This window comes from Prionailurus viverrinus, chromosome C1, assembly GCF_022837055.1.
Source record: "Prionailurus viverrinus isolate Anna chromosome C1, UM_Priviv_1.0, whole genome shotgun sequence".
Taxonomy (NCBI): domain Eukaryota; kingdom Metazoa; phylum Chordata; class Mammalia; order Carnivora; family Felidae; genus Prionailurus; species Prionailurus viverrinus.
The window spans coordinates 118,178,080-118,202,413 of record NC_062568.1 but is presented as its reverse complement, the minus strand read 5'-3'; the positions used below and the strand labels follow the sequence as shown (position 1 = coordinate 118,202,413).

At 37.9% G+C, this 24,334-nt stretch overlaps 2 protein-coding genes across 6 annotated transcripts in view; one reads left to right on the top strand and one right to left on the bottom strand.

Annotated features, from left to right (window-relative positions):
* Nucleotides 1-24,334, bottom strand: part of ST7L (suppression of tumorigenicity 7 like) — a 219,636-nt gene that overhangs the window by 67,260 nt on the left and 128,042 nt on the right. For all 4 annotated transcript variants that reach the window (XM_047869329.1, XM_047869327.1, XM_047869325.1 and 1 more), the window contains exon 15: nucleotides 16,711-16,798. In XM_047869329.1, the coding sequence (XP_047725285.1) occupies nucleotides 16,711-16,798 (88 nt within the window). The remainder of the gene's footprint in view (nucleotides 1-16,710; nucleotides 16,799-24,334) is intronic.
* The window catches only part of CTTNBP2NL (CTTNBP2 N-terminal like), a 52,962-nt gene that overhangs the window by 22,324 nt on the left and 6,304 nt on the right, over nucleotides 1-24,334 (top strand). For both annotated transcript variants that reach the window (XM_047869323.1, XM_047869324.1), the window contains exon 4: nucleotides 19,916-20,146. In XM_047869323.1, the coding sequence (XP_047725279.1) occupies nucleotides 19,916-20,146 (231 nt within the window). The remainder of the gene's footprint in view (nucleotides 1-19,915; nucleotides 20,147-24,334) is intronic.

Sequence of the window (24,334 nt, the reverse complement as noted above, 5' to 3'; positions counted from 1 at the left end):
TGATCTGAGCTGAAGTCAGACTGTCAACCAACTGAGTCACCCAGGCGCCCCTATATTTTGTTTTTCTAAACAGCTTATTGAGGTATAATTGACATACAGTAAGCTGCATATATTTAATGTATATAAATTGATAAGTATCAATGTATAGATGTATTCCCTCATGAAACCATTACTACAATCAAGATAATGAATATATCCAATCTCCCCTTGCAAATATTCCTCTGTAACCCTTTTACGTAACCATCCCCACTCCTTCCTACATCCGCACCCAAACCACTAATCCACTAGAGATTAGTTTACATTTCCTAGAATTTTATATAGGTAGAATCCTATAAAATGTACCCTTTTTTGTCCTGTTATTTCACTCAGTGTGATTATCTTGAGATGTATCCATGTTTTTTTTTTAACTTTTTTTTTTTTTTTTACATTTTATTTATTTTTGAGAAACAGAGTAAGACAAAGCGTGAGCGGGGGAGGGGCAGAGAGAGAAGGAGACAGAATCTGAAGCAGGCTCCAGGCTCTGAGCAAGCAGTCAGCACAGAGCCTGATGCGGGGCTTGAACCCACAAACTGTGAGATCATGACCTGAGCCGAAGTCGGATGCTCAACCGACTGAGCCACCCAAGCGCCCCAAGATTTATCCATGTTTTTATTGTATTAATAGTTCATTCCTTTTATTACTAAGTGGTGTTCTATTGTATGTATGCTCCACATCGGTTGATGAACATTTTCATTGTTTCCAGTTTGGGACTTCTGCAAATAAAACTGCTTTGAACATTCACATACCAGGGTTTGTATAGACATATGCTTTCATTTCTCTTGGATAAATACCTACAAATGGAATGGCTGTATTACCTAGTGGGTGTATGTCTATTGTTGCTGTTGTTGTTGTTGTTGTTGTTGTTGTTGTTGTTGTTTTAAGAAACTGCCAAACTGTTTTCCAAAGTGGTCATGTCACTTTACATTCCCACCTGTCATGTATGTCATGTCTAAGTCTCGTTGCTCCACACCCTCATCAGCATCTTGTATGGCCACTGTTTTTAATCTTAGCCTTTCTCATAGGTATATAATATCTCACTGTAGTTTTATTTTGCATTTCCTTTTTGATTAATGATGTTGAGCATCTTTTCATGAGCTTTTTCACCATCTGTATTGTTCTCTGATTTGTTCAAAATTTTGGCCATTTTTAAAATTGAGTTGTTTTTTCATTATTGGGTTTTGAGGATTTCTGATCTATCTAGATCCAAGTCATTTATTAGATACATATCTTGCAAATATTTTCTCCTAGTTGGTGGCTTGTCATTTCATTCTCTTAACTATATCTTTTGAAGAGCAAAAGTTTTTCATTTTAATGAAATCCAATTTATCAATGTTTCTTTTATGGATTTTGCTTCTTTTCCTAAACCAAGGTCAGAAAGGTTTCCTCCTATGTTTTTTTTTTTCTGTAATTTTATAGTTTTAAGCTTTACACTTAGATCTATGATACAACTTCAATTAATTAATATATTATATAGTACAACATATGGATCAAAGTCTTTTCATATGGATGTCCAATTGTTCTAACACTATTTGTTGAAAAGACTATCCTTCCTCTGTAGAATGACCTTGGCATCTTTGTCACATCAGTTTTCCATATATTTGTAGGTTTGTTTCTGGACTCTTTGTTTCGTTCCATTGATTTACCTTGATGCCAGTACCATATTTTCTTGATTACTGTGGTAAATCTTAAAATAAGATAGTGTTAATCTTCCAACTTGTGGGGTTTTTTTCGAAGTTGTTTTGATTATTCATGCTCCTTGGCATTTACATATGAATCTTAGAATCAGCTCATCAGTTTCTCCAAAAATCATATTGGGATTTTTATTGGGATTGCATTGAATCTATAGATAAATTTGGGGAGAATAGACATCTAACAATATTATATTTTCTAATCCATGACAATGGTATTTCTCTCTATTTATTTAGGTCTCTCAGCAGTGCTTTATAGTTTTTAGTGTATAGGTCTTTCCTATCTTTTGTCAGATTTATCCCTATTTCCTATTTTTTATGATATTATAAATGGTGTTGTTTTTTAATTTTAATTTCTGACTACTATTGTTATACAAAAATAAAATCGATTTCATATAGATTCATTATCCTGCAGACTTGCTATACTCACTTAATAGTTCTAATAGCTTTTTTATAAAAAGCTATTTTATACAAATAATTGGATTTTCTACAAACAATCATGACTGCAAGTAAAGACAGTTCTACTTTTTTTTTTCTAATCTAAATGCTTTTTATTTTTCTTGCATTATTGCATTGGCTAGAACCCCCAGTACTATGTCAGAGTGGTGAGAATATCGTTGTCTTGTTCTTGACAAGGGGAAAGGGGGAAAATGCTCAGTTTTCCATCATTAAATATGATGTTGGCTGTAAGTTTTTCACAGATGTTCTTTATCAAGTTGAGGCTATTTCTTTCCATTCCTAATTTGCTGAGTTTTTATCAGGAATGAATATTGGATTTTGTCCTGTGCTTTTGCTGTATCAATTGAGAAGATAATTGGTTATGTCCTTGCTCTGTGTCTGAAATAATATCTGAGAAAGAGCTTCATCCCCTTATTGACCTTCTCTTGATCAAGTAGTGTGATGTGTAGTAGCTTTTTCAGCTTTGCTCTACTACTTTTTAGAAACTATAATTCTGTAATTTAATTTTTAAAATTCTGCTGAATAGAGTTCAGTAATTATTTTTCCAATGGCAAAACTTAATAGTAATTTAAAAATCATAAACATCTCAAAAAAAAAAAACAGAATACTTCTGGTGCTTTATGCACTGTTCCCTTTAAAGCTGCTTTTATCCTTTGTCTTTATTAGTTTTAATAGCCTATTACCTTCTTATTTTTTGATAAATAATTTTATTTATTATTTTGGATAAATAATTTTTCTAAAGAGGCAAAAACAAACATCATGTTCATTTTTCACCTTCTGATAGAATATTATTATCTCTTTCCTAGCAGTAACAGAAGTAATGTAATTGAAGATTAAAGATTATCTTTTCATGTTGAATGATTTAAATTGTATTTTAGTATGTCATATGACTAGTCAGGAAATAGACACCCAAGTATACTTGGGGTGCCTGGGTATCTCAGTCGGTTGAGCTTCCGACTCTTGATGTTGGCTCAGGTCATGATCTCATGGTTCACGTTCGTGAAATCCAGCCCCATGTAGGGCTCTGCACTGACAGCACCTGAGCCTGTTTAGGATTCTCTCTCTCCCTTTCTCTCTGCTCTAACCCCACTTGTACCTGCATGCATACACTCTCTTAAATCAACATTTAGAAAAAATATATATACCGTTTCTTTATTATTTCCTAATTATTTCTTAATTTGGACCACAGGAAGATAATTCATTTTAAAGAGGATTTATTTATAGGCAACAACCCTACATCTGAATGCTGCTCCAGAGTGAGTTATTGCAGAATAGGTAGACATAGTATTACTTCTCTGTTATGTTTTTGAGTTAAAAATTCAATACTGGTTTCTTTTATTAAATTTACTAATCTCAGAACACCTATTTATTGAGGAGAGTTGCTGTAGTCTAAATGGCTTTATGTAAAAATCTACTTACAGAAAAAATTTTCTATAAATTACTTCCAATTACCTTCAAACAGCTCATGATAACATAGTTATATTGATCTAGTTCCAATTGATTCTTTATAAAAAGTAACCCTTGGTTAATGGCTACATGAATTAGTAATATATTCATGTGGTGGACTGTTACACAGCTATTTTAAAACATGATGCATATGAAAAAGTTTTAATGACATAGTAATAATGTTCCTACAGTGTAATGCTAAATTTGCAAAGCAGGTCATAACATAAAATATATCCTTTAATCTTGATCATAAGAATTACATGTGTGCATGTGTGTATACACAGAAAAAGGACTCAAACAAATAGATTGAAATTTGTAGTTGTGGTGTTAATAGTGGTTGTCCCTGAGTAGAGGAATCGTATGCAAATTTTAATTTTTTTCTTTAAAACTTCTGTATTATATGTAAATTACTTTAGAATTAGAAATACTTGCTTTTAGGTAGCAATAATTTTATACAACAGCTTCTTGTTCAGATTTCTGTTTATTAATAGTTATGCCCTAAGAAAATAATTTAGTCACATATTATTCACTTTGTAGGGAAAGATACTAGAGCTAATTAGAACTACAGTTAAATTCTTCCCTGTTTTTCCTGATATTGTTGATATTCTTTTCCAACCCACTCTAAATAACTCAACTGTCTCTGCTTGAAAACCGACCTAAGCCCCCAAGCTATGCAATAAAAAGATCATAGAGTTTAAGGGGAGAAGAAAGGAGGCTATGATAAAAATACCTTTTCATCATACCGAGTCTAAAGAGGTATCTTTTAAACATTTTGAAATACGTTCCATCATTTTGTCACAGTTCAGGACGTCCATACCCACCCACATATATGTATCGACTAAAACAAAAATTTCACTAAATATATAGTAACTCTATGTCTTACTATAATATTTATACCATGTCATACTATACTACACTATTTTCTTTTTTTTTTATACTTTATTTTTCGTTAAAGGCAGATTGTGATCCTACTAACCTAGTTTCATTATCTACTTTTAGAAATGTATCCTACAGATGTACTTAGGCCTATATAACAAAGTGTATGTGTAAGGACATTTATTGCAATATTGGTCATAGCAACAAAATGCTGGAAATAACTTGTGTGTGTATTAGTAGGGTTCTGACCAAGTAAATTATGGTATGATTACACAACAGAATACTATGCAGTCATTAAAGAGAATGAGAAATCTTTATGTATAACATTCTCTAAGATATAGTAAGTGAAAAAATAATGCACAGAAAAGTGAGCATAGGGAAATACATCTCACAAAGCCTCTTCTTTGCTTCCCCTTGACTTGGTTCCTTTGAGAATGGTAGGAGCTCCCCAAAAATGTTCTGTCCCGGAAAGGGAATGAAATTACTAAAAGGCATGTATGTTACCAGGTTCAGTGGTGGGTACACTAGCAGAGAAGAGCCAAAAGAAGCAGGAAAGGCTGGTCATATATATGGGCTGTTTATGAGTCGGGTATTTATAAAAAAAAAAAAAGTAGACTGCATTCTTAAGTGATTAAGTGTCTTTTCTTGCATCAGAAAAACATTGTGGGGTGCCTGGGTGGCTTGGTTAAACATCTGATGTCCGCTCAGGTCATGATCTCACGGCTCATTTATGAGTTCAAGCCCCGCATTAGACTCTCTGCTGACATTGCAGAGCCCACTTCGGATCCTCTGCCCCTCTTCCACTGGTGTGCTCTCTCTCTCTCTCAAAAATAAACATTAGAAAAAAAAAAGAAAGGAAAAGAAAAGAAAAGAAAAAGAAAGAAAGAAAGGAAAAAAAGAAAGAAAGACATTGAGCCCCATGTGTAACAGCTCTTAAGAATAATTATCTGATATCAGCTACTTGCTATACAACTTTTTAGCACATGCCATCATTCATATTACAAATTATGGCATTTAGCAGTTCAAGAGTGAAGGTTCCAAAAAATAAGCAAATTTCTCATTTAATTGACATCTTTCTGTGGCCTGGTTTTTGTATGACTTTGAGGAAAGAAAGGGGGAATTTAGCTTGTAAAATGCTACCTATTTAGAGAATACATCGTTCTGTAGCCATTGGGGAGAGGCTTCAGAAAAGATTATAACAGTGGGGGATTTCATTGCATTTATTCAGCCTGAAACTAAAACAAGTAAAAAAGGGAAACAGCTTATTCCTGTTATTTCGACTTCCTCTTATTGTGTCTTCTTTGCATGTGTTAGCCTTGTGATTTGGGATTAATCAGAAGTTATTTCTAGTGGCTCCCCTTAAAGAGAAGAGAAAGAAAGACAAAGAGGTTGCTTGTAAAATTAAAGCCTGTGGTCCATCATTTAGTATTTCAGTATAGCTAGTTATAGGAAAAATTTGAAAGACAGAAGGAAACCATCTTGTATGTTTGCTGAAAATCTTTATGGACAGGGAGCATATATAGAATGAAGCAGGAAATTTTATTATATGGGCATTTATTTCCTTAGAAAAGCAGAGTAATGTATCTGTTCTACCAAACTATTTGCATCTATGCACAAGGAGGCTCATTGCAGTATTGTTTAATGCAGGAATGGAAAATTATAAACAACCTAAACATCTGTCAGTAAAATATATCAATGTAAACTGTTACATCCTTACTATGCCATATTATGTAACTGCTTTCTTTTTTATGAGAAGAAAACAAGCAGTGTACTGACTTATTAGATCTCTAGACACAATAAATGAAAAAAGTACACATACACACATTTATGCATATGCTTGGAAAAGGTCTGAGAGAATACTGATTATACTGAGAACTCTTGAGGTAGAGACATTGGCTTGTATTCAGGAAGGAATTTGGCTTTATCTACATAATTAAATTCTTTTATGAGAAAATACTCATTTATGATGAAATTAAAATAAAAATTAGGGGCACCTGGGTAGCTCAGTTGGTTAAGTGTCCAACTTTTGATTTGGGCCCAGGTCATGTTCTCAAGGTTCGTCAGATCGAGCCCCTCGGTGGGCTCTGTGCTGACGGTGCAGAGCCTGCTTGGGATTCTCTCTCTCCCTTTCTCTGCCCCTCCCCTCTCTCTTTCTCTCAAAATAAAGAAATAAATTTTTTAAATTATATTTTTAAGAAATAGAGTATGAAAATAAGAACAACATCGGGGCTCCTGGGTGGCTCAGTCGGTCCAGCGTCCGACTTCAGCTCAGGTCATGATCTCACAGTCTGAGTTTGAGCCCTGCGTGGGGCTCTGTGCTGACAGCTCAGAGCCCGGGGCCTGTTTCAGATTCTGTGTCTCCCTCTCTCTCTCTGCCCCTCCCCTGCTCATGCTCTGTCTCTCTCTGTCTCAAAAATAAATAAAAATATTTAAAAAGAAAGAAAATAAGAACAACATTTACTTTGTAACTGTCTTTATTTCTAATTGGTTTATCCTCTCACATAAATCTATATTAATTCTAAAATACAGTTAAGGGGATAGAGACAAGCCTAGCATGCCTAGGTAAAGCATGAGCTTGTTAGCATCACATCCCTGATTGTCTCCCAAAAAAGCAAAAGTAGATTTCCCACGAATTTTCAGATTCTGCTTTTGAACAGGACACCTAAAAGTTCTTCCTTCAAAGCAGATTCTTTCACAAGTGATGGACTCAAATAGAGCTGACAGTGTATGCATGAGCAACTACGTGATGAAAACTTCAAGAAATGTTGTTATCATAGCAGGAGACCTATAACCCTTCAAAGTATTTTTTCCTGGCTCTGTTTCATATCTGCACTTCATAATATTCCATTGTTTAACAACAACATAAAGTATTTTCTGCATCAGAAAGCCAACTCCACCTAGTGAGTTCTAAGATAACGCATAACGTCAAAAAATTATTTTAATCTAATTCAATAGCTATCTGTTCAACAAAAGACTGAACTCGTTGGTAGATAGGAGTACGTGACCGTGTTATTAAATTTGGAAGGCTTTGTTCTTATTGCTTCACATTATTTTACCAATAAAATTTTTGTAGAATTGAGTCAGACTTAATGTGATTTCTTTTTCTTTGCACTGGATTCTTGATGATATGGAAATGTATGAATTCATGCTGCTGCGCATCACAGATGATAGATTTTCACCTCTCTCTTCTTTAGGCCTAGTATTTCTCCTCATGGAGGGGTGGATACTTAATCCTATTCAGAACTACACCCAAATACCTAGAACCTCAGAAGTTCTTCAGAAATATTTGTTATATGACAGAATAAGTTCAGGCTCTTTAAGTCTAACTTCAGTATATTGAAGGTTCTAGATTACCACTTACTAATTAATATTTTTGAGAAGAGAGGCTTAACTATAGTAATATAGTTTCATTACTTTTCCTGTTGATGATTTCCACTTGGTGACATTATTTACATTTCAGCCTGTACTGAGAAGGAACAATTTGTTCTTCAGACAGGAAATCATTGCTTATGTTTGTTTCTGTATTTGTAGTAAAGGATACCAAATAATTGGGATGTGTACCTTTGCTCACTATGCACATGCGTTCATCTAAAAAAAAGACCATATTTTATTTGTTTGTTTTTTGAAAAACCATATTTTAGTTTTCAGCTGACATTTTACCGTGGTGTCCTTTCCTATCAAACTGAGATGTGGTCATCTGCATTCCCTGACTGATTAGTAACGGGAGCTTTGTGTGCCTCATTGAAAATAGTTTTTTTTTTTTTTAAGAGTACAGCTTTGCTTGTCTTTCTTTATCTGTCTAGATATATACAAAAATATTGTTTACCAGACTTTCAGCTAAGGACCTCCATGGGCATCTGTCTAAATTACACATATCCTCTCTCTATCTTTCAGAATATATTCACTTATCTCCCATTTCTCCAGTGGGTTTTTGTTCTTGCTTTTGGCTCCCACAGAATCTTCCTCATCCCCCCTTCTCTGGTTGCTTTCCAAATGGATCACTTTTCCCTTTAAAAATCTTCCTTTCAGAGGCACCTGAGTGGCTCAGTCGGTTAAGTGACTCTTGATCTCAGCTCAGGTCCTGATCTCAGGGTCCTGATTTCAAGCCCCACGTTGGGCTCCAGGCTGGGTGTGGAACCTATTTAAAGTAAAAATACTAATATACTAATAATACTAATACTAGTAATACTAATACTAGTATTCGTATTAATACTAATATTAATACTAATAATACTAATATTTAAAGTAAAAATCCTTCCTTTCCTGGGACAAATGACTACCACATGAGGCCAAGAGAAGTCATTTAAGGAAGAGCACTGAAGCAGTCTTAGAGGCTTAGAATGGAGCCAGTTGTTCTATTCCCATTGGGATTAAAATGGTAAAGGGGTCTTGGTTATCCCATTCTTGTCCATGGCGACACTTAAAGTTCCTGAAAGGTGTTGCTACCCCATAGAGTAAAAAGGAAAAACTCTTGTATCTCCAAAAATAACTCCTGTTCTTCCCATCCATGCTAAGCCCCTCAGTAGACTTTTATTATGAAGACAAAGGCAGTCTCGGGTTAGGATTACTTGGAATTAGTAGTAATTAGTGGTCAACTTGAGCACGCTGGGTTTCACCATGTATTTATTCAGTACCTTACTGTAGTGATAAGCATTGTCGGTTCACATTTAAAATTGTCATTAAACACGCACTTAGAGCCCACCTTTTACTTCTCGGTCCTGGCTTCTTTACTCCTCTTCCCCTTCTGTTCTCTAAAGACAAACCATCCTTCCCAACTGAATAGCTAGCTGCCTCCCTCCACATTAGTCTGCATTGACAATAGAAGTTGCCACCCTTCCAGCCTCTGACTTGGGACATAGAGCTTGATCTCTCTTAATATGTCATCCTAGATACTCTGTTCTACCTTCTCACACTAGGATGTATAATTAGCACGGTCCCTGCTTCTGTTTGCCAGCCCTGACATCTTGCTCTCACTGTGTGTGGCTCTCAAACCACACCTAGTCCCCTTTTTCATTTGACCCTGTCTGTACACTCCCGCCACCCTCCTCTACCCCCACAAACTTCTTATTCCTGTTTACTTGCTACACTTCTCAATGTGAACACTCTGTACTTCTCAGCTAGGCTAATAAGGACCCTCTTCCTGCGACCTTTCCTCTGAATAGCTTGTTTCTTGCCACGTTTCCTTGTAGTATCAGACTGTTTGCGATTTAAGAATCTCACCTCGAAAAAAATGTTTAAAGTCTCATCCCACAATCATACAGCTCCCTGCATAGAATCCCCTAACTAGAAGAAGAAATCCTTTCAATCTTATTTATGAGCTCTTTTTAACTATGTTAGCCTTGAAGTAGTTTCTGCACTGTTAATACATTGTGAGTTAAAGAGGCTGAGCACACCTCTAATGAAGTTTTTCAAGTTCATAGTTACTTAAAGTATCACACTCAGGTTATAGTCTGCGGTCTGGGTCTCCTTATGCAATACTTCAGAGACAGTTTTTGGATTATATGCCCCCCTCAACGTCATGGTGTTTCCTGTGATTCATTAAGTTGCTGATAGTCCCATTGATCTGCCAGCACCCGCCCACTTCCAGGATTGGTCTTTTCCTTCCTGTTCCTTCTGAGTGTAAGGTCTGAGGCTTAGAAAGTCCTGATCAAATAAATTGTACTTGGTGTTCCTCTAAACATTAATGATACTGTTTAGAAAACATTTAAACAAGCAGAGGCAGTGTGTTTATTTCTGCTCTCAGGCCTTAAACTTGTCTGGCAAATTCTGAGCTCCTTAAGAGCAAAGGACTTCATCTTACTTAGTCAAATCTCTCTTCTCTTATCATTGCCCACATCACTTAGCATTTGTAGTACCCAGCAAACATTAAGTGTTCAATAAAAGCATTCAAAGCATGTGCTCTTGTGAATCAGCCATATGTCCAAAAATTTTCCCAGACTTCTCCAGTGCTGTTTTGGTTGTCTAACCCTAATAACACAGATTTTTTTTTTTGTTAACATTTTTGTATATTTGATGTTAGGCCAAACATGTCGTGGTTTGTAGACATTTATAACATTCGTTAGTTTAAAATAAAGCAGTAAGATTGATTCCTTATTACTTCTTTTAGAATTTATTTATGACAGTTTAAACTGTTTAAATTTTTTTTTTTAAGGTTTATTTATTTTTGAGACAGAGAGAGACAGAGCATGAATGGGGGAGGGTCAGAGAGAAGGAGACACAGCATCTGAAACAGGCTCCAGGCTCCGAGCTGTCAGCACAGAGCTCGACGCGGGGCTCGAACTCACAAACCGCGAGATCATGACCTGAGCCAAAGTCGGCCGCTCAACTGACTGAGCCACCCAGGCACCCCGAAACTGTTTAAAATCATAGCTTCAGGAGTCAGACTAATTGGATTCTTTATTTTAGTGTTTTTCATACTTTGACAGGGACACATAGTAAAAAATAGACTATATTGTGACCCAGGGAACGAACACACACACACACACACACACACACGTATGCATATACATATACACACCCCTATATTCTTAGATCAGAAGAAAAGTTTCTTGAAACATTACTCACAACATTCAATGCTCTACAATGTTTTCTGTTCTATTTTATTTTTAAGCTACTGACGGACCCCTACTAAATTGAAATTAATTCCTCCAAATTCCTAGGGAATATCTGTTTATGTATTACTCATTCAGCTAACAAATTCAGTACTTACTATATACCATTTATTGTACCTCTCCACTACTAACTTTGGCTTTGTGACCTTGGGACAAAGGTTCAGTTGTGTTCAGTTTCTTCTATAAAATGGAGATATAAGTGACGTACACCTCCAGAGGTATGTTGTTAGGATTAGATTAGATGTGTAAAACACTGAGCACACTGCTTGGCAGGTAATAAGCACTATATAGTATTAGCACCTCCTTCATTGTTTCTGCTGTTATTAAAAATTACTTTGGTTGGAACATTCCATGTTTCTGAAACGCTATATATAAAGCATATAATACTATAACTTCATTTTCCCTTTAACTCTCATTATGTGCTTTTATATTTTTGAACTAGAGATATAATTTAGGTATAGTGAAATGCACAGATCTTAAGTGATGATACACAGATCAATAAGTTCCGACAAATGCGTACATCCTACATCCCCATCAAGATACAAACATTCCCATCACACCAAAAAGTCATCTTGTGCCCCTTCCTGGTTCCTTGTTCCCCTACACCCAGAGGCGACTGCTGCTGTGATTTTTTTCACCATGAAATTATGGTCGTTTCCAGTTTGGGGCTGTTATGAATAAAGCTGCTTCAGACAGCTGTGTGTAAATCTTTTTGTGGATTTATGTTTCCATTTCTTTTGGATAAATACTTAACTGCAGACAGGCGTTTTTCTACCATTATAATTAATTTCCAGATTAACGTCCAAAGTAATTACACCATTTATACTCCCACCAGCAATATGGTGAGCGTTCTAGTTGCTCCATCTCCTTCCCAACATTTGATGTTGTCCGTCTTTAGCCTTTCTAGTGGCTTTAAAAAATTTTTTTTAGTGTTTATTTATTTTTGAGAGTAAGAGCACGCATGTGCACACGAGTGGGGGAGGGGGAGAGAGGGGAGACAGAGGATCCAAATTGGGCTCCTCGCTGACAGCAGGGCCTGATGCGCCCAGGGCTCAAACTCACAAACCCACGAGATCATGACCTGGGGTAAAGTCAGAGTTCAATCGACTGAGCCACCTAGGCACCCCTCTAGTGGCTTTCTAGTGTTATTATTGTTTTAATTTACATCTCTTTGATCACTAATGAGTTGAGCGCCTTTTCATGTGCTTTTTGGCCATTTGCCTTTTATCTTTGGGTCTGTGATCCATCCTGTATATGGTGAGATAGATGTCAACTCTCATTATACAGCATCCTGAATAAAAGAGATTAGGATCTAATGTGCCCTTAGAGTTATATTCTAAAATTCTAATTTATGTTCAAGAGCATTAATTTGTTCAGTACTTATTGACTGTCTTTACACATTTTCTTCCCCAGCTCAGAAACTTATTTACATAGACCCAGTCCAGAATATAGATGTAATTTGTTTCAACCACACACATAGATTCCCCACACACACAAAAATAAAACAGAACAAAGACCACAAAACTGAATACATTTATTTCAATTTCACTAGGAGTTTTCATAAGACTCTTTGGAATTTGAATGTTGAAGCAGCTACATTAAGCTGTTTACCCATATTCTATCAACAAGCAGCCTACTAGCTAGAAGTATCACACTTAATATCTGTTTGTACTAAACTTACCATTTTTAGTCTTCAAAAGAATTTAGTGCACTTTAGTCAAATAATAATAAATGGTCATCTATCCTTATGTAAATAGTTGATTTTATAAATATCTGCGGCTGCAAGCTGACTCCAAAGGGAATCTTTGAAGCTCATTCTACTTTAAAGTCAGTTTGCTAACTGTATAAATTAATATTACCTTAAATGATTACACTAAGTAAATCATAGATTTTCTTAACAGCGGAATAAAATATTGACCTCACTAACTATGATAAGAGCAAGGAGAAGCTGAGACATCAGGAAAAAGCTGGAAAGTGAACATCTGTTAAATGTTTTGGGCTTGAGTGGAAATATAGGATATAGGAAGAAGAAAGATGTATGAGGAATGCTTTTTCCTTTGAGTCATTACAGTCTAGGCAGGAAGAAAAAAAAGACAGAAAAATGAGAAATGTTTAATCATAATGCAGAAGATAAATACCAACTGACGATATTACATAAAATGTCACATAGCAGTTCAGGATTAATTACTAAATAAATACTGTTAATGGTTATTCAGGTTCCCAATATATTTTTAGTGATGTATTACTTTGGAGTTATCTGGGGATTGGTGAATTTTGTTTTGCTTTTAATGAAGATTTCCTGGCTTAGTCCAGTTTTACAGAATCTTAAATCTCCAGGATTTAAAACCTCCAGGAGTGGGTTTAGTCATTGGGTCTAAAAGGAAAATCTATACTCTAAACTTGGTTATTGAAAAATTAGTTTCTTTTTTTTTTTTTTTTTTTTTTTCTTTTTTCAACGTTTATTTATTTTTGGGACAGAGAGAGACAGAGCATGAACGGGGGAGGGGCAGAGAGAGAGGGAGACACAGAATCGGAAACAGGCTCCAGGCTCCAAGCCATCAGCCCAGAGCCCGACGCGGGGCTCGAACTCACGGACCATGAGATCGTGACCTGGCTGAAGTCGGACGCTTAACCGACTGCGCCACCCAGGCGCCCCGAAAAATTAATTTCTATTTATAGTATTTACTATGTGCCAGGTACTTACAGGAAGCATTCTGTATTACTCATTTAATTTTTACAATAAACCTATAGGTAGAATGTTGCCCTTATTTTACAGATGAGGGATCTGAGGTACAGAGAAGTTAAGGGAATTGCTGAAGGTAAACAGACAGAAATTAGTAGAGCCCGGATAACAATGCCAGTTATGTTAGACTCCAAAGCCAAAAGTTAGTAAAGAAAATAAATGTGTAGAAAGGCTAGATTTGAGAAAATAGCATTTATGGTTAAGTGGATTAATGGGTTTTCAATAATATGTCAGAAGTATTTTTTAAATCATGGAAGTTTTCATGTTCAATTCTGTACCATTTTCCAAAAATTAAAGTTTAATTCAGATGTGGCTAACTTCTCTTTTATTAATATTGTCAAACACTGAAATCCAGTTTTCTTTCAGTAAGTAAGAGGAACTTCTAAAATAAAGGGTGTACTTGTAATGTTATCATCTTTATCCAGAATGGTTTCTTTATTTCCAGTTATTCATGCAGCTACTTATAATTTATCAGGGACTCCAGAGTATAAATTATTTGAAAATTAGTAGATTCAACTTAAATTTGAAAAGGATAGCTTTTTAAAATATATTTTTACTATCTATTTATTTATCTCTTTATTTATTTCTGAGAGAGCAAACAAGCAGAGAGGGGCAGAAGGAGAGGGCAGGGGAAAGAATCTCAAGCAGGCTCCACATTGTGAGTGCAGAGTCTGACGTGGGTCTCAATCCCATGAACCATGAGACCATGACCTGAGCTAAATCAAGAGCCGGCTTAACTGACTGAAGTTACCCAGGCACCCCTGAAAAGGATAGTTTTAACATGCTTTTGTTGTAGCATTAATTAAAACCATCCTGGAATCATGTTCTTTGGTCTTTCTGGTCTCTGGCAATGGAGGTATTCAGATATTTTTAAAGGCACAAAGTTTATATTGCTGATCACTTCAGAATTGGCAATAAATTGCAAAGATGTATCCTAATCCATTTAGGGTTCCAGCCTGAGTCTTAAATAAAACTCATACTTGAATGTAAACCCCCAGTTAAGTAGGCCTTATCTTCACTTTTTGATATGGAACCATCCTTTATGTTGGTGATTATCATCCAAAGAATAATGATTTCCTATTTTAAGATTGGAAAAAAATGTATAGATAGATAGATACCAACATACACACTTATATATTACTATAATAGTATGCTATTATGCCATATATATAGTATTATTTTCATGTGTTGTATTATACTATTTATGTACATTATTATATATGATAAAATGTATAATATATATATTTAAAATAGTATAAATAATCTTGGGGAGGGGAGAGGAGGTGACTGCTTCATATTTCTTTTTGAAGTTTATCATAGCAAAGCTGATAATTTTAGAGAGCAAGCATGGCAGGCTCCAAGGACATTATATGATTTTACTTTAAGCTTTCAGTATTGGTGTGTTTCATTCCGCCTATGACAGGAAAAATGAGTAACAGATGACTGTATGTTTTGTCTGCTGTAGTAATACCTTTTATCAGTGAATCTGTCTAACCAGCCAATTATCTTCCTGTTGTCTGAAATTAAAGACCATTATGTTTTCCGACAATGTAGAAATTTCTCTTCAGTTAAAATACATGTTGTCAGTGAAGTGAAAATAATGAAATTGCAGAAATTGATTGATTTTAGCTATGTTACTGAATTCCTCCTCCAAAAACTCCAATCCAGATCATTTAAAATTTCTTATAAAATAGCTGAAATATCATTAGAGTATTAAAACTCAGCCTTGACAGTTTTTAGTACTTAGTAGATACTTGGTCTCTAAATTTTGACTTGAGATGTAAACAATAGAGGTAGCATATCTAGTCATTCCCCTTGTGGTAACCAGCCTCCAAGAGGGCCCCCAATGACCCCACCTCCTGATATTCATACCCTTTGTGCAGTCTCCTCCCACGTGTACCAGGTGGGTCTGTGTGACCAATGGAATACATCAGAAGTGATGGTATGTCACTTCTGAGGTTAAGTTCTAAAAGATACTCGCATGTCCATCTCCGTCTCTCCCTCTCTTCCCTCTCTCTCTGTCATGTCACTTGCTCTGTGGGAAGCCAGCACACTGCAAGGAACCAAAGCCTATGCCAACAGCCATGTGAATAAGCTGGAAAGTAGATGCACCAGCCTTAGTTGTGCCTTTGGATGATTGCAGCCCCGGACAACAACTTGACTACAGCCTCATGAGACACAGAGCCAGAACCACCCAGCTTAACCCCTTCCAGATTCCTGACCCTCAGAAACTGTGTGAGATTTAAAAACAACAACAACAACAACGTTTACTATTTGAGTTGCTACATTTGGGAGTGGTTTGTTAGGCAGGAATACATACCTAGTACACACCTCCAGTAAAGCTGTTTCATTCTTCAATTCTTAACATCTATTTTTGGTTAATTGTTCTATTAAACCTGTCATCCATACCACTTACCTGACTGAGGCATTGAGTTGGCTGAAAAAGACCGTATTCCCCCATTTTCTACTCCAGTGTTTGGTATAATAAATACAGACTTCGAATTCACTTTTCCCATATCTGGGCCCCATAGTAGAACCTGCCTACAAGAATTGTTTTGTGACAAGGAGGCTTTTTTAGATTATTCCACAGATTCTTTTCATTTATGTGCAAAGCCACCAATTTTGTATAACTTGTAATTACCATGCAAGCGATTATGGAATTGCTGGGAAGTACTTCAAGAGAAAACAGACAGGGTAACAGCTGTTCTCAGAGAAGTCTGAGACCTTACCAAAGAAGCTCCTCGTCTAGGACTTGTAACTCAGTGATGCTTATTAATTATACTGGATAATAACAGTGTGGGTTTTTTAAAGTCATGTTTTCAGGGATTAGTTAACTATATACTCAAACCTGAGAGACAGCTTCTCAGCAAATCTGTCAAGGTCACGAATCGTACTCCAGCTCTGCTCTCCCATCCCACTTTTTCTTCTCTGCTATTCTGAAAAGGAGAAAGCCATAGAAATATTCAGGTTTACGTTTGCCTTTCTGCCCTACTAAACCAATTTCAGTACTAATAATCATTTCGTTACCATCACTAATCAGACAGAAATGGAAATCATGAATAAAACAATGTGCAGTAAGAACAGTGGAATTTCAACTTTTTAAAGGTTTTTTTCCTCTTCTTTTGTCTAAACATTTTTCTGAACCTGGATTTGCCTTAGGACATTAATAGCTAGGTTGTCAATCTCAAGTTTGAGGTATAAAACTCAACACAGATGTTCTTCTTTTTTGTTTTTTTAATGTTTATTTATTTTTAATGTTTATTTTTGAGAGAGAGAGACAGAGCATTAGTGGGGGAGGGGCAGGGAGAGAGAGGGAGACACAGAATCTGAAGCAGGCTCCAGGCTCTGAGCTGTCAGCACAGAGCCTGATACGGGGCTTGAACTCACGAACCTTGAGATCATGACCTGAGCCGAAGCCGGACGCTCAACTGACTGAGCCACCCAGGCGCCCAATGTTTATTTATTTTTTTGAGAGAGAGAGTGCGAGCAGGGGAGGGGCAGAGAGAGAGGGAGACAGAGAATCCAAAGTGGGCTCCGTGCAGACAGCACGGAGCCTGATGCAAGGCTTGAACTCACGAACTGCAAGATCATGACCAGAGCCAAAGTCAGACAAAGTCGGACACTTAACCAACCGAGCCACCCAAGCACCACTCAACTTAAACAGATGTTCTTAGTGAAAGGAAAACATTGATGAGTCCCTGCTGTTTGACACTATTTCTTTTAAAAGTGTAACTAAAAACCAGCCTTTTCTGTTTTGTTCTCACCATGACTTAAAAAGTAAAAATAGCCAGTTCAGGAATTGGTCTTGTCTTTCTCCATCCTAAAATGGTAGAGAGACTATTTCAAAATTTTACTGAGGATTTGCTTTTTAATTGGGAGCTGAAAAACTAGGATTCTGTCTTGGACTCAATCTTTCAAATCTTTACCCCTTTAATTCACATGCTTACACGCGCACACTCGTGCATGCACACAAACCTGTAGTATGGTCAGGAAGGTGGTTATCTTGAGATGGTACCTTAAAGGAACAGAATTTCTTTGGCTCTGAATATTTTCAGTATACCAGTATTATCCAAATACCCCAATAATGTCATCATTTAAAATGGTTGTAGTCAAGCTGGAAGTAAAATACAGGGCTTCTAACGCTGCTTTGAACAGTTGCCAGGTGATACCAACACAATTTAGAGCATAAGGCTAAGTGATTCCTGGATCTTGAACTTGGATAGTCTAACGAAGGAAGCATCACCTTTTCCGCACTGAAACATTCTTCTGTATTAAACCCCATTTTGCTTTATTGTCGGGGGGGGGGTTGTTTTCTGTTTTGTTTTGTTTTTTAAGCATAGCCATTGAATTGTGAATTTCCTTTTTTTTTTTTAATTTTTTTTTTACATTTATTTATTTTTGAGAGCCAGAGAGAGACAGAGCACAAGTGGGGGGAGGGGCAGAGAGAGAGGGAGACACAGAATCCGAAGCAGGCTCCAGGCTCTGAGCCATCAGCACAGAGCCCGACGCGGGGCTCGAACCCACGAACTGTGAGATCGTGACCTGAGCCGAAGTCGGACGCGCAACCGACTGAGCCACCCAGGCGCCCCTGAATTTCCCTTTTTTTTCAAATGATTTCCTCTTTGTGGATGATGGTGGTAAGAAAACCTAGCTCCTAAAAATAAAGAAGAAGAAAAGAGAAAGAAAACCTGCTTCTGATGAAATAATTTCTAAACATTGATAAATGACAGTAGTTTTTATGACTAGACTTCATTTGAAAGCTTAAATTATATAGTACTTTGCTGTGGTTTTTGAGAAAGTTTCCTCAATGCTGTATTAACACCTCATTTTTGCTTTTGGTTGTAAAATGTCCCAGGAAACGTTTCCAAGTGTGTGTAGTAAAGGAATTGTTAATGTCACTCTGTTACCTGCATGTAATCTATGATGCTCTTATGAAGTAATGACTTCAGGTCCCTCCTAGTAAAGCTGAGAGAATAGGGAAGCCAAAGACTTATCTTTCTACTCCCTTCCTGATCCTTGGACCCAACTTGGCAACCCAGGCCCTAAAGCAGATTTCAGCCCCCATTCCCTACACACCTTCTCTCTCAAGCCTGAAGCCCACCAAGCCTGAGGGGGACAAAAAGGAAGGTGGCAGATAGCAGCTGAACAGAGACTAGAGGAAAGGGTAGAATTTGGCAGCAGGTAGAAGGGATTTTGTCTGCACCTGGTTGTGAGTGCCTCCACCCTCTTGACCCACCAATAACTGAGTGTTCAAATCACAAATAGTCATAATGTGAAAACACTTTTAGTGTCCTTTACTTATCTACAACTGCCTTGTTACATCCCTAAATATGTAAACTCATAAACTACCTGCTGGTAGTACAAGCATTCATAAGCAGAGGCAGTAGCGTGGTGGTTAAGGACATAGACGTTAGAGCCAAGCTGCCTGGATTTAAATCCTACTGCTTTAAAAAAAAAATTTTTTTTTTTTAACATTTACTCATTTTTGAAAGAGAGACAGAGTGTGAATGGGGGAGGGGCAGAGAGAGAGGGAGACAAAGAACCCAAAGCAGGCTCCAGGTTCCAAGCTGTCAGCACAGAGCCCGACACGGGGCTCAAACTCACAGACCGTGAGACCATGACCCAAGCTGAAATCGGATGCTTAACCAACTGAGCCATGCAGGCGCCCCTAAATCCTACTTCTGACCACTTGCTAAATGAGTAACCTGGAACAGGTTACTTGGCCACTGTTTAATAATTTTCTCACCTGCAAATTGAAAATGATAGCCCTGCCTTATAGGCTTATAAAATTTAAATAATCTAATGTGAATATAAATCCTTACAACAATGTCTAATGCATAGTTAGCTCTACATAAGTAATTGTCCTCGTTAATGTTATACCGTGCCCCCTCTCCACTGTTGTTTCGACGTTCAGATGGCTCAAGCACCAATGAGATCTGTAGTCAGCAGGTTCCATTCATACTACCACCACCACCTTTAATGTGTAACAACTAGCAATTCTCCCTCCGCAATAGTTTTAAAAAGCAAAATGCTGATGTTTGTCTCTTTCCCAGGCCCAACACAGGGATACTTTCATTGAAGAACGCTATGGAAAATACAACATCAGTGATCCTTTAATGGCCCTGCAGAGAGACTTTGAAACACTGAAGGAGAAAAATGATGGCGAGAAGCAGCCGGTCTGCACAAACCCACTCTCTGTTCTTAAGGTGGTGATGAAGCAATGCAAGAACATGCAGGAACGCATGCTGTCCCAGCTGGCCGCGGCCGAGAGCAGGCACCGGAAGGTGGGTTCACCCAGCTGACCTGTGCTACATAAACTCTTAGGAAGACTTGATAAATAATACCAGATACTTTCTTGTCAGCTGCCAGTTTCCACAGTAAGTCAGCTGGGAGGTCTCCCGGGTGTCAAAAGCCCCGCAGCTTACCCCGGAGCCAAGAGATCAGAAAGAAAACATAAGTTATTCAAAATGTTAAATTTAGGGAGGATGCCAGACACATTACTAAAGACGGCATTCCTTCTTGATATGACACTCCAAAACACTGGCTATGTTTTTTCAGCTCTTGATCGTCCAGACTTTGGCAACAAACGGGTCTGACCAAGCTTGTAGGTGAACAGAGTGTTCCCTATTTGCTTACTTAAGTGATAAATAACAAGATGAGCAGGTATTTGGGGAATGCTGGATGAGGGAGAGAATTTACCTGACTATAAACATGGAAGCCAATAGATTATTTTCACGTGTTCCTACTTTTGAGTTTCATTGCATTTTACTTTTCGTAAAATGATAAACAGTCCCTAGGATTGTTTACTTTAAAGCTGTTCGAACCTATTAGGAAAGTGTGTGTGTGTGTGTGTGTGTGTGTGTGTGTGTGTGTGTGTGTGTGTTTGGCTCCCGGTCTTACAGCCCCAAGCTAGGAAGGCAGACCTGTGCTTTCCTCTACCTCATCTCATTGGAATTCTAATGCTTATGATTTTATTCCCCAACCTGTCATTTACTGCTGAAATCTGGCCTGTAAAAGGTGCTTGGCTAAAATCTACATTTTCTAAAAGTATTGGTTTAGATTTATACCAGCAAGGGAGACATCAACACATCTAGCAGGAAACATTTTATTCTGAAAAATGGGGTCAGTGGCTGCAAATTGATGAACTTTAGTTTACTTTTATGATTGCCTGCATTAGAGAGCCATCTGCTTAAAACGCACCTGACAGATTGCTTCAGCATAGGTCTTGCCCATGATTTTTCTTACTCTTCACAGTGTCCAAATGAAAGGCCAGAGTAGAGATTCTTAACCATGGATGGGCCTCAGATGTTCCATGATCCTCCAGAAAATATACAGAATGCCAAAAGTTTATGCATTTTTGTAGAATGTGAATTTTTTCCCATATCTTTAATTGAATTCTCAGAATTGTCCGGGACACAGAAGAGTTTAACCTCTGGTCTAGAATGAAGTGAACTAAAGACATTTATGCCCAATTTAAAATGTATCAGTGGTGGGGGGGCGGGGTGGGGGCGGCGCCTGGGTGTCTCAGTCGGTTGAGTGTCTGACTTCGGCTCAGGTGATGGTCTGTGAGTTTGAGCCCCGTGCTCTGTGCTGACAGCTGGGAGCCTGGATCCTGCTTCGGATTCTGTGTCTCCCTCTCTCTCTCTGCGCCTTCCCCGCTCATGCTCGCTCTCTCTCTCTCTCTCTCTCTCTCTCTCTCTCAAAAATAAATAAACAGTAAAAAAATTTTTTTAAATGTATCAGTGCGTTTGGGTTAGTTGCCTAAATTTGGGGGGCTTTTACATAATCTTCTACAAAAGGCTTCACAGCATCCTTGTCTGATAGGCAGGCCTTTTTCCCCTTTCCTCCATGAAGCAGTTGAACTGTGCTGAATGGCTGGCTGACCATGATGCCCATGAAAGGTGTGGTGTTGGGATGATTTGTGGCTCTAGGTGATTAGGGAGAGAAAGAAGTTGAAAATAATTCAAAATTCTTTAATACTATATTTCAACATAAGTTCCTTTAAATGAGTGTCAAATATTTTAAATCAACCACCTGTCTTTTTTAAGTGTTTTATCAAAGTAAAACACTGACTTTGTTACAAATTCAGTAGTACCTAGGGGCTTATAATTAGAGTGTTTATTGGCCCTGTTTGCCTGAGAGAGTCCCAGTTGTTGTCTGTCGCCTTGGGATAGTCATTAAGAATACCCCCTTTGACTCTCAGAAGTGTTGTGGTTTGAACAGTAAATTATATGGTTACTCTGCTTATTATGAAACACAGAGTTCCCTGATCCACCTCTCCCCATTCCTTCTTCTCCTCAATATTCAGAGACAACACTTTTTTCCTTTTGACCATTTATTTTGGTTGGTAAATTCCATATTTCTAAATGGTATACCATTCCCTCCTTATCAATTCTTTTTTTTAATGTTTGTTTATTTATTTTTGAGAGAGTAAGAGAGAAAGAGAGAGAGAGGGAGCGGGGCAGAGAGAGAGAGGGAGAGGGGGAATCCCAAGCAGGCTCCATGCTATCAGCACAGAGCCCAATGCTGGACTTGAACTCACGAACTGCAAGATCATGACCTGAGCCTAAATCAAGAGTTGGATGCTCAATCACTGAGCCACCCGGGCACCCCCACCCCCTTATCAATTCTTGACACTTAAATTGCTTCCTCTCATTATAGGTGCAGATTTATCTTGCATCTTGCCTCCCTTTCCACCCTACCACCTTCCCAAAACAAACAATCCCCTTTCCTTACTCACTCTCGGTCGTATCTGCTAGTCCCAAATCCTGAGACTGTCACATTCAGTTTCCTCTGAGGATAAACATCTGCCTAATGCCTGGTCAGTAGACACCTAATACTCTTTGTACAAGAATCAGGTGGAAGGGACAAATAACTCCTGGAAAATACAGATTTTGAGCCAATCTTCTTGTTTCCTATCCCTCATCTGACCTCTCCTCAGCAGCACCTGCCGCCTTCAGGTTCCACACCTCTTTGGGGCCTTGCAGGGCGAATCAGCTTCCTCCCCCACACCAAAGGAGCCACCACCTCTTGCCTCCTTCCCTCCTTTAACATTTCTTGTCTGCTCCAGTCTGTCTTTGTGGGTGTTTATCTTTTCATTCCATTTCTATAATTTTAGAGGGCTCTCCAAAGGGAAAGGAGATGATCTACCACCCGTAGCCAAAAGCTTGTCTTTCTACTAAATTGAAAAGTTAGAAGTTGTTTTTGTTTTGTTTTTTAATTTTTTTTATTAATGTAGATTTATTTTGGGGAGAGAGAGAGAGAGAGAGACATCAAATCTGAAGCAGGCTCCAGGCTCTGAGCTGTCAGCACAGAACCTGACGCAGGGCGCGAACTCACGAACTGTGAGATCATGACCTGAGCCAAAGTCGGACGTTTAACTGACTGAGCCACCCAGGCGCCCCTGTTTTGTTTTGTTTTATTTTTAGGTAATCTCCACACCCACACCCAACATGGGGTTCGAACTTACAACCCCGAGGTCAAGAATCCAATGCTCTACTGACTGATCCAGCCAGTTGCCCAAGTTAGGGTTTTTTTTTTAATTGGAAGGAAGTATACCAAGATGTTTTCATTTTGGTAAATGAAAACATTTTGTGTTTAAAGAGGAGTTTCATGTGCCAGAAACTTTTCTCCCTCCGTTAGTGAAGAGATAGGATGAGAAATGGTCGTGGGGAGGACAGTGCTCTGTCTTAGAGGTCTGGGCCAAGGCACCTCTGAAGGAGGAGCAGAAGCTGCTAGGAAATCCCTTGCCTTTCAGAATATTGCAGTTATAGGTAGGATTATGTGGGAAATGTCCCTTTATTTTTTTTTACTCTGTACTTTATTTTTTTTTTTTTTGTTAATATAGTTTATTGTCAAGTTAGCTAACATACAGTGTATACAGTGTGCTCTTGGCTTTGGGAGTAGATTCCCATGATTCATCGCTTACATACAACACCCAGTGCTCCTCCCAACAAATGCCTCCTCAATGCCCGTCACCCATTTTCCCCTCTCCCCCAACTCCCTATCAACCCTCAGTTTGTTCTCTGTATTTAAGAGTCTTTTATGGCTCACCTCCCTCCCTCTCTGTTTGAAACTGTTTTTCTCCTTCCCCTCCCCCATGGTCTTCTGTTAAGTTTCTCAGAGCCCACATATGAATGAAAACATATGGTATCTGTCCTTCTCTGGCTGACTTACTTCACTGAGCATAATACCCTCCATTCCATCCATGTTTTTGCAAATGGCAAGATTTCATTCCTTCTCATTGCTGAGTAGTATTCCATTGTATATATAAACCACCCACATCTTCTTTATCCATTCATCAGTTGATGGACACTTGGGCTCTTTCCAGAATTTGGCTATTGTTGAAAGTGCTGCTATAAACATTGGGGTACATGTGCCCCTACGAAACAGCACTCCTGTATCCTTTGGATAAATTCCTAGTAGTGCTATTACTAGATCGTAGCATAGTTCTATTTTTAATTTTTTGAAGA